Raw genomic sequence first — 15,000 nt, forward strand, 5'->3', positions numbered from 1 at the left:
GTGTGTGTGTGTGTGTGTGTGTGTGTGTGTGTGTGTGTGTGTGTGTGTGTGTGTGTGTGTGTGTGTGTGTGTGTGTGTGTGTGTGTGTGTGTGTGTGTGTGTGTGTGTGTGTGTGTGTGTGTGTCCTGTGTGTGTGTTCCTGTGTGTGTGTGTTGTGTGTGTGTGTGTTGTGTGTGTGTGTGTGTGTGTTGTGTGTGTGTGTTCCTGTGTGTGTGTGTGTGTTGTGTGTGTGTGTGTGTGTGTGTGTGTGTGTGTGTGTGTGTGTGTGGAGGGTATTTCAGGAATGCTAGGAGGCTATATGTCAGTCAGAGCCGACTAAACCATTTACCATGGAGTTAAGTACTACTACTGATACTACTACTAATGATACTACTACTACTGATACTACTACTGATACCACTACTAATGATTCTACTACTACTACTACTACTGATACTACTACTACTACTACTACTAATGATTCTACTACTACTGATACTACTACTGATACTGCTGATACTACTACTAATGATACTACTACTGATACTGCTGATACTACTACTGACACTACTACTACTGACACTACTACTACTGACACTACTACTACTACTGACACTACTACTACTGATACTGACACTACTACTACTGACTGGCTATATGTCAGTCAGAGCCGACTAAACCATTTACCATGGAGTTAAGTACATCTACTGATACTACTACTAATGATACTACTACTACTGATACTACTACTGATACCACTACTAATGATTCTACTACTACTACTACTACTGATACTACTACTACTACTACTACTGATACTACTACTACTAATGATTCTACTACTACTGATACTACTACTAATGATACTACTACTGATACTGATACTACTACTGACACTACTACTACTGACACTACTACTACTGACACTACTACTACTGACACTACTACTGATGATACTACTACTACTGACACTACTACTACTGATACTACTGATACTGACACAACTACTACTACTGATACTACTACTACTGACACTACTCCTGATACTACTACTACTGATGCTACTACTACTACTGATACTACTCCTACTGATACAACTACTACTGATACTACTACTACTGATGCTACTACTACTGACGCTACTACAACTGACACTACTGCTACTGACACTACTACTGACACTACTACTACTGACACTACTACTACTGATACTACTACTACTGATAGTGACACGACTACTACTACTACTGATGCTACTACTACTGATACTGCTACTGACGCTACTACTGACACTACTACTACTGATACTGCTACTACTGACGCTACTACTACTGATACTGCTACTGACACTACTACTGACACTACTACTACTGATACTGCTACTACTACTACTGATAACACTGCTACTACTAGTACTACTACTGCTACTACTACTGACAATACTACTACTGTTGATACTACTACTGCTACTACTACTACTACTGATGTTACTACTACTACTGATACTGCTACTACTGATACTACTACTACTACTGATATTACTACTACTACTGATACTACTGACACTACTACTACTACTGTAACTACTGATACTACTACTTATAACACTGCTATTACTACTACTACTACTACTGATACTACTGACACTACTACTACTGCAACTACTGCTACTACTACTGATAACACTGCTATAGTAGAACACTATAAAGAGAATAGTAGAACACTATAAAGAGAATAGTAGAACACTATATAAAGGGAATAGTAGAATATTATAAAGGGAATAGTAGAACACTATAAAGAGAATAGTAGAACACTATAAAGGGAATAGTAGAACATTATAAAGGGAATAGTAGAACACTATAAAGAGAATAGTAGAATATTATAAAGGGAATAGTAGAACACTATAAAGAGAATAGTAGAACACTATAAAGGGAATAGTAGAACATTATAAAGGGAATAGTAGAACACTATAAAGAGAATAGTAGAACACTATAAAGGGAATAGTAGAACACTATAAAGGGAATAGTAGAACACTATAAAGGGAATAGTAGAACACTATAAAGGGAATAAGAGTGCCATTTGGGAAGCAAGCCTACCATTCTTGCCCTCTGATTATACCTCTCCTCCCCTCCCATCCCCTCCTCTCCCCTCCCCTCCCCCTCCCTCCTCTCCTCCCTCTCCTCTCCTCCTCTCCCCTCCCTCCCCTCCTCCTCCCCCTCCCTCCCCCCCTCCTCTCCCCTCCCTCCCCTCCCCTCCCCCCTCCTCTCCCCTCCCTCCTCTCCCTCCTCTCCTCTCCTCTCCTCTCCTCTCCTCTCCTCTCCTCTCCTCTCCTCTCCCCCCTCCCTCCTCTCCCTCTCCTCTCCTCCTCTCCTCCCCTCTCCCCTCCCCTCCTCTCCTCTCCTCCCCTCCTCTCCTCCCCTCCTCCTCCTCCCCTCTCCTCCCCTCCCCTCCCCTCCTCTCCTCTCCCCTCCCCTCCCTCCCTCCTCCCCTCTCCCCTCCTCTCCCCTCCCCTCTCCTCTCCTCTCCTCTCCTCTCCTCTTCTCTCTCTCCTCCCCCTCCCTCCCTCCCTCCCCCCCCCTCTCCTCTCCCCTCCCCTCCCCTCCCCTCCCCTCCCCTCCTCTCAGACAGCACTTTAATCCAGATCCCTTCACATGGCTGCTCTCTGTTCTGTTCACTGCAGCTATAACTCAACAGGCAGCACCACCACAACATGTGTCTCAAACAAGAGGAGGGGGAGATGGGGTGGGGGGACTTTCTTTCTACTACAGTCCCAGAGATCAAACCCTGGAGCTCCTCAGAGAGGCTGATGGGTAGTGAGACATGAGGAGGGTTGGAGGGTTCACCTTGGGTGTTCTGGGGGTTGATGACACGTGAGGCTGCTGCCAGGAACACACGACAGAGCCGGTGGTCTCTCTCCTCCTCTACGCTCTGTGACGGGAACTGCTGAAACACTCTGTCCCCCTCTCCCTACACTCCCCCTGCCCCCCTCCCATCCCACCCTCACTCCCCCTGCCCCCTCCCATCCCACCCTCACTCCCCCTGCCCCCCCATCCCATCCCACCCTCACTCCCCCTGCCCCCCCTCATCCCACCCTCACTCCCCCTGCCCCCCCTCCCATCCCACCCTCACTCCCCCTCTCCCCCCCCCTCCCATCCCATCCCTTCACTCACTCCCCCTGCCCCCTCCCATCCCACCCTCACTCCCCCCCCCCTCCCATCCCTCCTCACTCACTCCCCCTGCCCCCTGCCCCCATCCCACCCTCTCTCCCCCTGCCCCCTCCCCATCCCACCCTCTCTCCCCCCCCCCCCTCCCATCCCACCCTCACTCCCACCCCCTCCCCCCCCCCCTCCCATCCCACCCTCACTCCCCCTGCCCCCCTCCCATCCCACCCCCTGCCCCCTCCCATCCCACCTCTCTCCCCTGCCCCCCTCCCATCCCACCCTCACTCCCCCTGCCCCCTCCCATCCCACCCATCCCACCCTCTCCCCCTGCCCCCTCCCATCCCACCCTCACTCCCCCCCCCCTCCCATCCCACCCTCACTCCCCCTGCCCCCTCCCATCCCACCCTCACTCTCCCTCTTAACTTCAATCACTCTCTTGACTGTTATTTATAGACTCACTCTCTCTATTTCCCCAGTGAACCCTCTCTCTCTCTCTACGAGTGGCATTCTGGCTCTCTTCCTCTCCCCCCCTCTCTCTCTCTCTCCCTCCCTCCCCCCGTCTCTCTCCCCCTCCCTCTCTGTGTCGGCTGGGCACTTGGTCTCTCTCTCCCTCCCTCCCCCCGTCTCTCTCTCTCTCCCCCTCCCTCCATCCCTCTGTGTCGGCTGGGCACTTGGTCTCTCTCTCTCAGGCCCAGCTTCTGTACAGCATCTGTCTCTCTCTGCTCTCAGTCTCTCTCTCTCTCTCTCTCTCTCTCTCTCTCTCTCTCTCTCTCTCTCTCTGTCTCTCTCTGTCTCTCTCTCTCTCTCTCTCTCTCTCTCTCTCTCTCTCTCTCTCTCTCTCTCTCTGTCTCTCTCTCTCTCTCTGTCTCTCTCTCTGTCTCTCTCTGTCTCTCTCTCTCTCTCTCTCTCTCTCTCTCTCTCTCTCTCTCTCTCTCTCTCTCTGTCTCTCTCTCTCTCTCTCTCTGTCTCTCTCTCTCTGTCTCTCTGTCTCTCTCTCTCTCTGTCTCTCTCTCTCTCTCTGTCTCTGTCTCTCTCTCTCTCTCTCTCTCTCTCAGCAGTGTGAGGTCTCTTCGGCTCTGATTCATGGCAACACTTCACTAAGAGCTGTGGTGAGGCCTAATTGTTATTAGTTTAAACAAACTCCTGTTGAAAATGAGCAGATCATTTCAGACTGTCAGGGGAGATGAGAGTTGGATATCACATCAGATACGCACGGTAGGCAATACACTATGAAGTGGAGTATATTCAATCAGTGGAGCGGTTCGATCCTGTCTGAGGCCTGAGTGGAGGTCACCTCACTACAGGAGACACTCACCTGATTCCAGGAAATTATGGCAGAATGTGAAGACACATTCAACAGCTAAGACAGAGAGAGAGAGAGAGAGAGAGACAGACAGAGAGAGAGAGAGAGAGAGAGAGAGACAGAGAGAGAGAGAGAGAGAGAGAGAGACAGAGAGACAGAGACAGAGGGAGAGACAGACAGAGAGACAAACAGAGAGACAGACAGAGAGAGAGAGAGAGACAGAGAGACCAGCTGGGTGGGAAGAGGAGATAGAGATGGAGACATATCTTAAACCAAAGAGGGGGTATTATTACTACAGTAAAAATACACTGTTCTCTAATCTTCTATATGGCCCAGTACTAATCTGTCTGAGCTTCTCTACTGACATACACTGTTCTCTAAGCTGGGGGGGGTCAGAGTGTGTGTATGTATTTACTAACCTGGGGGTCCTGGGGGTCAGAGTGTGTGTATGTATTTACTAACCTGGGGGTCCTGGGGGTTAGAGTGTGTGTATGTACAGTGCCTTGCGAAAGTATTCGGCCCCCTTGAACTTTGCGACCTTTTGCCACATTTCAGGCTTCAAACATAAAGATATAAAACTGTATTTTTTTGTGAAGAATCAACAACAAGTGGGACACAATCATGAAGTGGAACGACATTTATTGGATATTTCAAAAAAATTTAACAAATCAAAAACTGAAAAATTGGGCGTGCAAAATTATTCAGCCCCCTTAAGTTAATACTTTGTAGCGCCACCTTTTGCTGCGATTACAGCTGTAAGTCGCTTGGGGTATGTCTCTATCAGTTTTGCACATCGAGAGACTGACATTTCTTCCCATTCCTCCTTGCAAAACAGCTGGAGCTCAGTGAGGTTGGATGGAGAGCATTTGTGAACAGCAGTTTTCAGTTCTTTCCTCAGATTCTCGATTGGATTCAGGTCTGGACTTTGACTTGGCCATTCTAACACCTGGATATGTTTATTTTTGAACCATTCCATTGTAGATTTTGCTTTATGTTTTGGATCATTGTCTTGTTGGAAGACAAATCTCCGTCCCAGTCTCAGGTCTTTTGCAGACTCCATCAGGTTTTCTTCCAGAATGGTCCTGTATTTGGCTCCATCCATCTTCCCATCAATTTTAACCATCTGCCCTGTCCCTGCTGAAGAAAAGCAGGCCCAAACCATGATGCTGCCACCACCATGTTTGACAGTGGGGATGGTGTGTTCAGGGTGATGAGCTGTGTTGCTTTTACGCCAAACATAACGTTTTGCATTGTTGCCAAAAAGTTCAATTTTGGTTTAATCTGACCAGAGCACCTTCTTCCACATGTTTGGTGTGTCTCCCAGGTGGCTTGTGGCAAACTTTAAACAACACTTTTTATGGATATCTTTAAGAAATGGCTTTCTTCTTGCCACTCTTCCATAAAGGCCAGATTTGTGCAATATACGACTGATTGTTGTCCTATGGACAGAGTCTCCCACCTCAGCTGTAGATCTCTGCAGTTCATCCAGAGTGATCATGGGCCTCTTGGCTGCATCTCTGATCAGTCTTCTCCTTGTATGAGTTGAAAGTTTAGAGGGTCGGCCAGGTCTTGGTAGATTTGCAGGGGTCTGATACTCCTTCCATTTCAATATTATCGCTTGCACAGTGCTCCTTGGGATGTTTAAAGCTTGGGAAATCTTTTTGAATCCAAATCCGGCTTTAAACTTCTTCACAACAGTATCTCGGACCTGCCTGGTGTGTTCCTTGTTCTTCATGATGCTCTCTGCGCTTTTAACGGACCTCTGAGACTATCACAGTGCAGGTGCATTTATACGGAGACTTGATTACACACAGGTGGATTGTATTTATCATCATTAGTCATTTAGGTCAACATTGGATCATTCAGAGATCCTCACTGAACTTCTGGAGAGAGTTTGCTGCACTCAAAGTAAAGGGGCTGAATAATTTTGCACGCCCAATTTTTCAGTTTTTGATTTGTTAAAAAGTTTGAAATATCCAATAAATGTCGTTCCACTTCATGATTGTGTCCCACTTGTTGTTGATTCTTCACAAAAAAATACAGTTTTATATCTTTATGTTTGAAGCCTGAAATGTGGCAAAAGGTCGCAAAGTTCAAGGGGGCCGAATACTTTCGCAAGGCACTGTATTTACTAAAGGCACTGTATTTACTAACCTGGGGGTTAGAGTGTGTGTATGTATTTACTAACCTGGGGGTTAGAGACCTTGACGTTCAGAGGTTCCAGGTCAACGTGCAGACAGACGATAAAGGCGTGGCGTCCTTCGGGGCCCACGGCCTGCAGCTTGTGGGAGGTGACGGCCAGGGTGGAGGTACAGCCCATCGGCTCCAGGAGACTCAGAGACCGCTGCTGACCCAACAGGGTGTACACACTGAACTGGCTCAGGGTTATGGTCCACGGGAAGGCATCACCTGGGCAGGGCAGGGGGAGGGAGAGAGACAGGGGGGACGGGGGAGACAGGGGGGGGAGGTAGAGACAGACAGGGGGGGGGGGCAGGGGGAAGGGAGAGAGACAGGGGGAGACAGGGGGACGGGAGAGAGACAGGGGGAAGGTGGAGAGACAGGGGGAGGGAGAGAGACAGGGGGAAGGGAGAGAGACAGGGGGAAGGGAGAGAGACAGGGGGAGGAAGAGAGACAGGGGGGGGGAGAGAGACACAGGGGGGGAGACAGGGGGGGGGAGACAGGGGGAGGTAGAGACATACAGGGAGACAGGGGAAGGGGGGCAGGGGGAAGGGAGAGAGACAGGGGGAGACAGGGGGACAGGGGAAGGGAGAGAGACAGGGGAAGGGGGGGAAGGAGGAGAGACAGGGGGAGAGGGGAGAGGGGGGGAGAGAGACAGGGGGAAGGGAGAGAGACAGGGGGAAGGGAGAGAGACAGGGGGAAGGGAGAGAGACAGGGGGAGGGGGGAAGGGGGAAGAGAGACAGGGGGAAGGGAGAGAGACAGGGGGGGAAGGGAGAGAGACAGGGGAAGGGAGAGAGACAGGGGGAAGGGAGAGAGACAGGGGAAGGGGGGACAGGGGGGAGAGAGACAGGGGGAAGGGAGAGAGACAGGGGAAGGGAGAGAGACAGGGGGAAGGTGGAGAGACAGGGGGAAGGGGGAGGGGAGAGAGACAGGGGGGGGAGAGAGACAGGGGGAAGGTGGAGAGACAGGGGGAGTTGGGAGAGACAGGGGGAAGGTGGAGAGACAGGGGAAGGTGGAGAGACAGGGGAAGGTGGAGAGACAGAGGGGAAGGTGGAGAGACAGGGGAAGGGAGAGAGACAGGGGGGGGAAGACAGGGGAAGAGAGACAGGGGGAAGGTGGAGAGACAGGGGGAAGGTGGAGAGACAGGGAGGAAGGGAGAGAGACAGGGGGAAGGTGGAGAGAGACAGGGGGAAGAGAGAGAGACAGGGGGAAGGTGGAGAGACAGGGGGAAGGGGAGAGACAGGGGGAAGGGAGAGAGACAGGGGGAAGGTGGAGAGACAGGGGGAGGGGGAAGGGAGAGAGACAGGGGGAAGGGGGAAGGGAGAGAGACAGGGGGAAGGGAGAGAGACAGGGGAGACAGGGGGAAGGGAGAGAGACAGGGGGGAGGAAGAGAGACAGGGGGGAAGGGAGAGAGACAGGGGGGAAGGGAGAGAGACAGGGTTAATACAAGGAGACAGGAAGGACAACAGGAAGCCGGAGCTGACACTTAGGATGAGGCTTCAGGAAGGACAACAGGAAGCCGGTGCTGACACTTAGGATGAGGCTTCAGGAAGGACAACAGGAAGCCGGTGCTGACACTTAGGATGAGGCTTCAGGAAGGACAACAGGAAGCCGGTGCTGACACTTAGGATGAGGCTTCAGGAAGGACAACAGGAAGCCGGTGCTGACACTTAGGATGAGGCTTCAGGAAGGACAACAGGAAGGACACTTAGGATGAGGCTTCAGGAAGGACATTTTGCATAGAATCATCACTACTGGAGCCATAGGGTTTGAGGCTTCAGGAAGGCCATTTTGCATAGAATCATCACTACTGGAGCCATAGGGACAGGCAGCCAGGCCAGGCAGTAAGGTGGGCCTGGTCCTAGTTGGCAGAAACAGAGACAGGCAGCCAGGCCAGGCAGTAAGGTGGACCTGGTCCTAGTTGGCAGAGACAGAGACAGGCAGCCAGGCCAGGCAGTAAGGTGGACCTGGTCCCAGTTGGCAGAGACAGAGACAGGCAGCCAGGCCAGGCAGTAAGGTGGACCTGGTCCCAGTTGGCATAGAGAGAGACAGACAGGCATCTCTTGATTTAAGGGTGACCACCCTGGTTTCACGGTCCTCAGAGTCTAACATATCACTGTTGGCTGGTAGGGGAGGAGGAGGCGTGGAGAGTCCAACACCTAAAACAAACACACACACACACACACACACGCACACAAACACACACACACGGCCCGTTTCCCTGAGAGAGAGACACACAAGGAGAGAGCCCGTTTCCCTGAGACAGACAAGGAGAGAGCCCGTTTCCCTGAGAGAGGAGAGAGAGACACAAGGAGAGAGCCCGTTTCCCTGAGAGAGAGACACACAAGGAGAGAGCCCGTTTCCCTGAGAGAGAGACACACAAGGAGAGAGCCCGTTTCCCTGAGAGAGAGACACACAAGGAGAGAGCCCGTTTCCCTGAGAGAGAGACACACAAGGAGAGAGCCCGTTTCCCTGAGAGAGACACACACAAGGAGAGAGCCCGTTTCCCTGAGAGAGAGACACACACAAGGAGAGAGCCCGTTTCCCTGAGAGAGAGACACAAGGAGAGAGCCCGTTTCCCTGAGAGAGAGACACAAGGAGAGAGCCCGTTTCCCTGAGAGAGACACACACAAGGAGAGAGCCCGTTTCCCTGAGAGAGACACACAAGGAGAGAGCCCGTTTCCCTGAGACAGAGACACACAAGGAGAGAGCCCGTTTCCCTGAGACAGAGACACACAAGGAGAGAGCCCGTTTCCCAGGCTACGAGCCACGACACCTCTACCAGGCAGCCCAGCTAGCTCTGATCCGGGGCATTAACCATGAGAGATGAAGAGCCTTTCAAAGCCAGGGAATGATTTACTAGACCCTCGGGTCGTTCCATTTAACTGTTACACTGACAGACCACTGATGTAAGTGTTTGTTCTGAGGGTTTTTTGTTAATCTGTGTGTGCCCAACTCTGATGTCATTTAGCCAGCGAGGGAGTTGAAAAAAAAAAACAGGGTCCCCCCCCCTTTTCTGTCAGAGAGCATGGCGGAATGTTCTAGAGGAGGAATAGACATGGTTATGTCAACCTCACCTTCACCACATGTAGAGACACACACACACACGCACACACACACACACACACACACACACACACACACACACGTTTCCCACACACAGCACACACACACAACAGAGAGTTATGTCAACCTCACCTTCACCACATGTAGAGACAGCGGTACTATATATCGATTAACACACACACACACACACACAGAGCACACACACACACACCACACACACCACACACACACACACACGGTTATGTCAACCTCACCTTCACCACATGTAGAGACAGCGGTACTATATATCGATCTAACACACACACACACACACACACACACCCACACACACACACACACAGTCTCGCCACTTAGACCGGTGATCTGTCATTTCTCAAGGTAAATGAGGAATGCATCCACAAGCATCCCACAGTGTTCCACATGTCCTCCTTATGTCCATGTTCCAGACGTTTAGGGGGACAGCTAGGGCTCATTTGGTTCTGATTGGGACATGCTAAGGCTCATTTGGTTCTGATTGGGACATGCTAGGGCTCATTTGGTTCTGATTGGGACATGCTAGGGCTCATTTGGTTCTGATTTGGGACAGCTAGGGCTCATTTGGTTCTGATTTGGGACAGCTAGGGCTCATTTGGTTCTGATTGCGACATGCTAGGGCTCATTTGGTTCTGATTGGGACATGCTAGGGCTCATTTGGTTCTGATTTGGGACAGCTAGGGCTCATTTGGTTCTGATTTGGGACAGCTAGGGCTCATTTGGTTCTGATTGGACATGCTAGGGCTCATTTGGTTCTGATTTGGGACAGCTAGGGCTCATTTGGTTCTGATTTGGGACAGCTAGGGCTCATTTGGTTCTGATTTGGGACAGCTAGGGCTCATTTGGTTCTGATTTGGGACAGCTAGGGCTCATTTGGTTCTGATTTGGGACAGCTAGGGCTCATTTGGTTCTGATTTGGGACAGCTAGGGCTCATTTGGTTCTGATTTGGGACAGCTAGGGCTCATTTGGTTCTGATTTGGGACAGCTAGGGCTCATTTGGTTCTGATTTGGGACAGCTAGGGCTCATTTGGTTCTGATTTGGAAAGCTAGGGCTCATTTGGTTCTGATTTGGGACAGCTAGGGCTCATTTGGTTCTGATTTGGGACAGCTAGGGCTCATTTGGTTCTGATTTTGAATGTTCTGTCTTTTGGGCATGATTTGGACAAGCCCTGACTTTTCACTTAAAACATTGTTGGGTTTTTAAACACCATTCTGGTCCTGGACACCATGACGGAGAGGGCTCATTTGTTATTCCCTCCATTTGGACACCATGACAGGTCCTGCTATAACAGGTGCAGGTGTTATAACCATTCTGGTCCTGGACACCATGACGGAGATGTCCTGCTATAACAGGTGTTATAACCACCTCCCTCCCTCCAGTCTGGTCCTGGACACCATGACGGAGAGGTCCTGCTATAACAGGTGTTATAACCACCACACCCTCCCTCCAGTCTGGTCCTGGACACCATGGTAACACACACACACGCACACACACACACACACACACAGTCTCGCCAACCTCACGGAGAGGTCCTGCTATAACAGGTTTATAACCACCTCCCTCCCTCCAGGCTGGTCCTGGACACCATGAGGAGAGGTCCTGCTATAACAGGTGTTATCACCTTTCCAGTCTGGTTTGGACACCATGACGGAGAGGCTGCTATAACATAACCACCTCCCTCCCTCCAGTCTGGTCCTGGGGTTAACAGGTGTTATAACCACCTGTCCCTCCAGTCTGGTTGGGACAGGTCATTTGGTTCTGATTAACAGGTGTTATAACCACCTCCCTCCCTCCAGTCTGGTTCATGGACAGCTAGGGCTCATTTGGCTCATTTGGTTATTCCCTCCAGTCTGGTCCTGGACACCATGACGGAGAGGTCCTGCTATAACAGGTGTTATAACCACCTCCCTAGGGCTCCATTTGGTCCTGACCATGACGGAGAGGTCCTCTATCAGAACAGGTGTTATACACCACCTCCCTCCCTCCAGTCTGGTCCTGGGCACCATTTGGGACAGGTAGGGCTATAACAGGTGTTATAACCAGCTAGGGCTCATTTGGTTCTGATTTGGACAGCTATGGCTCATTTGGTCCTGCTATAACAGGTGTAATAACAGGTGTTATAACCACCTCCCTCCCTCCAGTCTGGTCCTGGACACCATGACGGAGAGGTCCTGCTTAACAGGTGTAATAACTGGTTTAACCACCTCCCTCCCTCCAGTCTGGTCCTGGACACCATAACAGGTGTTTAACCACCTCCCTCAGTCTGGTCCTGGACACCATGACGGAGAGGTCCTGCTATAACAGGTGTAATAACAGGTGTTATAACCACCTCCCTCCCTCCAGTCTGGTCCTGGACACCATGACGGAGAGGTCCTGCTATAACAGGTGTAATAACAGGTGTTATAACCACCTCCCTCCCTCCAGTCTGGTTCTGGACACCATGACGGAGAGGTCCTGCTATAACAGGTTTATAACCACCTCCCTCCCTCCAGTCTGGTCCTGGACACCATGACGGAGAGGTCCTGCTATAACAGGTGTAATAACAGGTGTTATAACCACCTCCCTCCCTCCAGTCTGGTCCTGGACCCCATGAGGAGAGGTCCTGCTATAACAGGTGTTATAACCACCTCCCTCCCTCCAGTCTGGTCCTGGACACCATGACGGAGAGGTCCTGCTATTTAGGTGTAATAACAGGTGTTATAACCACCTCCCTCCCTCCAGTCTGGTCCTGGACACCATGACGGAGAGGTCCTGCTATAACAGGTGTAATAACAGGTGTTATAACCACCTCCCTCCCTCCAGTCTGGTCCTGGACACCATGACGGAGAGGTCCTGTTATAACAGGTGTAATAACAGGTGTTATAACCACCTCCCTCCCTCCAGTCTGGTCCTGGACACCATGACGGAGAGGTCCTGCTATAACAGGTGTTATAACCACCTCCCTCCCTCCAGTCTGGTCCTGGACACCATGAAGGAGAGGTCATACTATAACAGGTGTTATAACCACCTCCCTCCAGTCTGGTCCTGGACACCATGAAGGAGAGGTCCTGCTATAACAGGTGTTATAACAGTCTGGTCCTGGACACCATGAAGGAGAGGTCCTGCTATAACAGGTGTTATAACCAACCTCCCTCCAGTCTGGTCCTGGACACCATGACGGAGAGGTCCTGCTATAACAGGTGTTATAACCACCTCCCTCCAGTCTGGTCCTGGACACCATGACGGAGAGGTCCTGCTATAACAGGTGTTATAACCACCTCCCTCCCCTCCAGTCTGGTCCTGGACACCATGAAGGAGAGGTCCTGCTATAACAGGTGTTATAACAACCACCCTCCAGTCTGGTCCTGGACACCATGAAGGAGAGGTCCTGCTATAACAGGTGTTATAACAACCTCCCTCCAGTCTGGTCCTGGACACCATGAAGAGAGGTCCTGCTATAACAGGTGTTATAACAACCTCCCTCCAGTATGGTCCTGGACACCATGAAGGAGAGGTCCTGCTATAACAGGTGTTATAACCACCTCCCTCCCTCCAGTCTGGTCCTGGACACCATGAAGGAGAGGTCCTGCTATAACAGGTGTTATAACAGGTGTAATAACTTGTAATAACAACCTCCCTCCAGGCTGGTCCTGGACCCCATGAAGGAGAGGTCCTGCTATAACAGGTGTTATAACCACCTCCCTTCCTCCAGTCTGGTCCTGGACACCATGAAGGAGAGGTCCTGCTATAACAGGTGTTATAACAACCTCCCTCCCTCCAGTCTGGTCCTGGACACCATGAATGAGAGGTCCTGCTATAACAGGTGTTATAACAGGTGTAATAACTTGTAATAACAACCTCCCTCCCTCCAGTCTGGTCCTGGACACCATGAATGGGAGGTCCTGCTATAACAGGTGTTATAACAGGTGTAATAACGTGTAATAACCTACCTTCCTCCAGTATGGGCCTGGACACCATGAAGGGGAGGTCCTGCAGGGGCTCCATGTATTTGTGTCCAGCAGAGAGCACAGTGATATGGGGCAGGCAGACTACCAGAGTCCCAGGCATGGTGGCCTGGTTGTGGTACCAGCTACGGACAGTACCGGGATGTCTCCACAGATAATGGTGCTGGGAGAGGGGAGGCTGTCGTTGGGGAGGAACACACAGCATGACTGAAGATCCAACTGGAGGAGAAGAGAAGAAGAAGAGGAGGAGAGAGAAGAAGAAGAGGAGGAGAGAGAAGAAGAAGAGGAGAGAAGAAGAGGAGAGAGAGGAAGAGGAGGAGAGATAAGAAGAGAGATGGTGCACCATTAGAACTGTGCATCAAATGAATACATACAACACAACAACAGCTTGAGGAGCAGGGAGGAGCAGGGAGGAGCAGGGAGGGGCAGGGAGGAGCAGGGAGGGGCAGGGAGGAGCAGGAGGAGCAGGGAGGAGCAGTGAGGAGCAGGGAGGAGCAGGGAGGAGCAGTGAGGAGCAGGGAGGAGCAGTGAGGGGCAGGGAGGAGCAGGAGGAACAGGGAGGAACAGGGAGCAGTGAGGGGCAGGGAGGAGCAGTGAGGAACAGGGAGGGCAGGAGGGGCAGGGAGGAGCAGTGAGGAGCAGGGAGGAGCAGTGAGGGCGGGGAGGAGCAGGAGGCAGGGAGGAGCAGGGAGGGGCAGGGAGGAGCAGGGAGGGCAGGGAGGGGCAGGGAGGAGCAGGGAGGAACAGGGAGGAGCAGGAGGAGCAGTGAGGAGCAGGGGGGCAGGGAGGGAGGGAGGAACAGTGAGGAGCAGGGAGGAACAGGGAGGAGCAGTGAGGAGAGGAGCAGGGAGGGAGGAACAGGGAGGAACAGGGAGGAGCAGTGAGGAGCTGTGAGGAGCAGGGAGGAACAGTGAGGAACAGGGAGGAGCAGGAGGAGCTGTGAGGAGCAGGGAGGAAAGTGAGGAGCAAGGAGGGAGGGATGAGCAGGGAGGAACAGTGAGGAGCAGGGAGGAGCAGTGAGGAGCAGAGGAGGAACAGTGAGGAACAGTGAGGAGCAGGGAGGAACAGGGAGGAGCAGGGAGGAACAGTGAGGAGCAGGTAGGGGGAGGAGGAGCAGGGAGGAGCAGGGAGGCAGGGAGGGGCAGTGAGGAACAGTGAGGAGCAGGGAGGAGCAGGGAGGAACAGTGAGGAGCAGGGAGGGCAGGGAGGAGCAGTGGGGAGCAGGGAGGAACAGTGAGGAGCAGGGAGGAACAGGGAGGAGCAGGGAGGAACAGTGAGGAGCAGGGAGGAGCAGTGAGTAACAGGGAGGGGGAGTGAGGAGCAGGGATGAGCA

General features: G+C 51.8%; 1 protein-coding gene across 1 annotated transcript in view; it reads right to left on the reverse strand.

The window, feature by feature from the left end:
* LOC112240893 (vacuolar protein sorting-associated protein 13B) overlaps positions 1-15,000 on the reverse strand; it is a 407,100-nt gene that overhangs the window by 316,266 nt on the left and 75,834 nt on the right. Inside the window, 3 exon segments of the mRNA XM_042318131.1 lie at positions 6,632-6,852; positions 13,653-13,811; positions 13,814-13,886. Of these exon segments, the coding sequence (XP_042174065.1) occupies positions 6,632-6,852; positions 13,653-13,811; positions 13,814-13,886 (453 nt within the window).

Source organism: Oncorhynchus tshawytscha, unplaced genomic scaffold (assembly GCF_018296145.1).
Source record: "Oncorhynchus tshawytscha isolate Ot180627B unplaced genomic scaffold, Otsh_v2.0 Un_scaffold_6703_pilon_pilon, whole genome shotgun sequence".
NCBI lineage: Eukaryota > Metazoa > Chordata > Actinopteri > Salmoniformes > Salmonidae > Oncorhynchus > Oncorhynchus tshawytscha.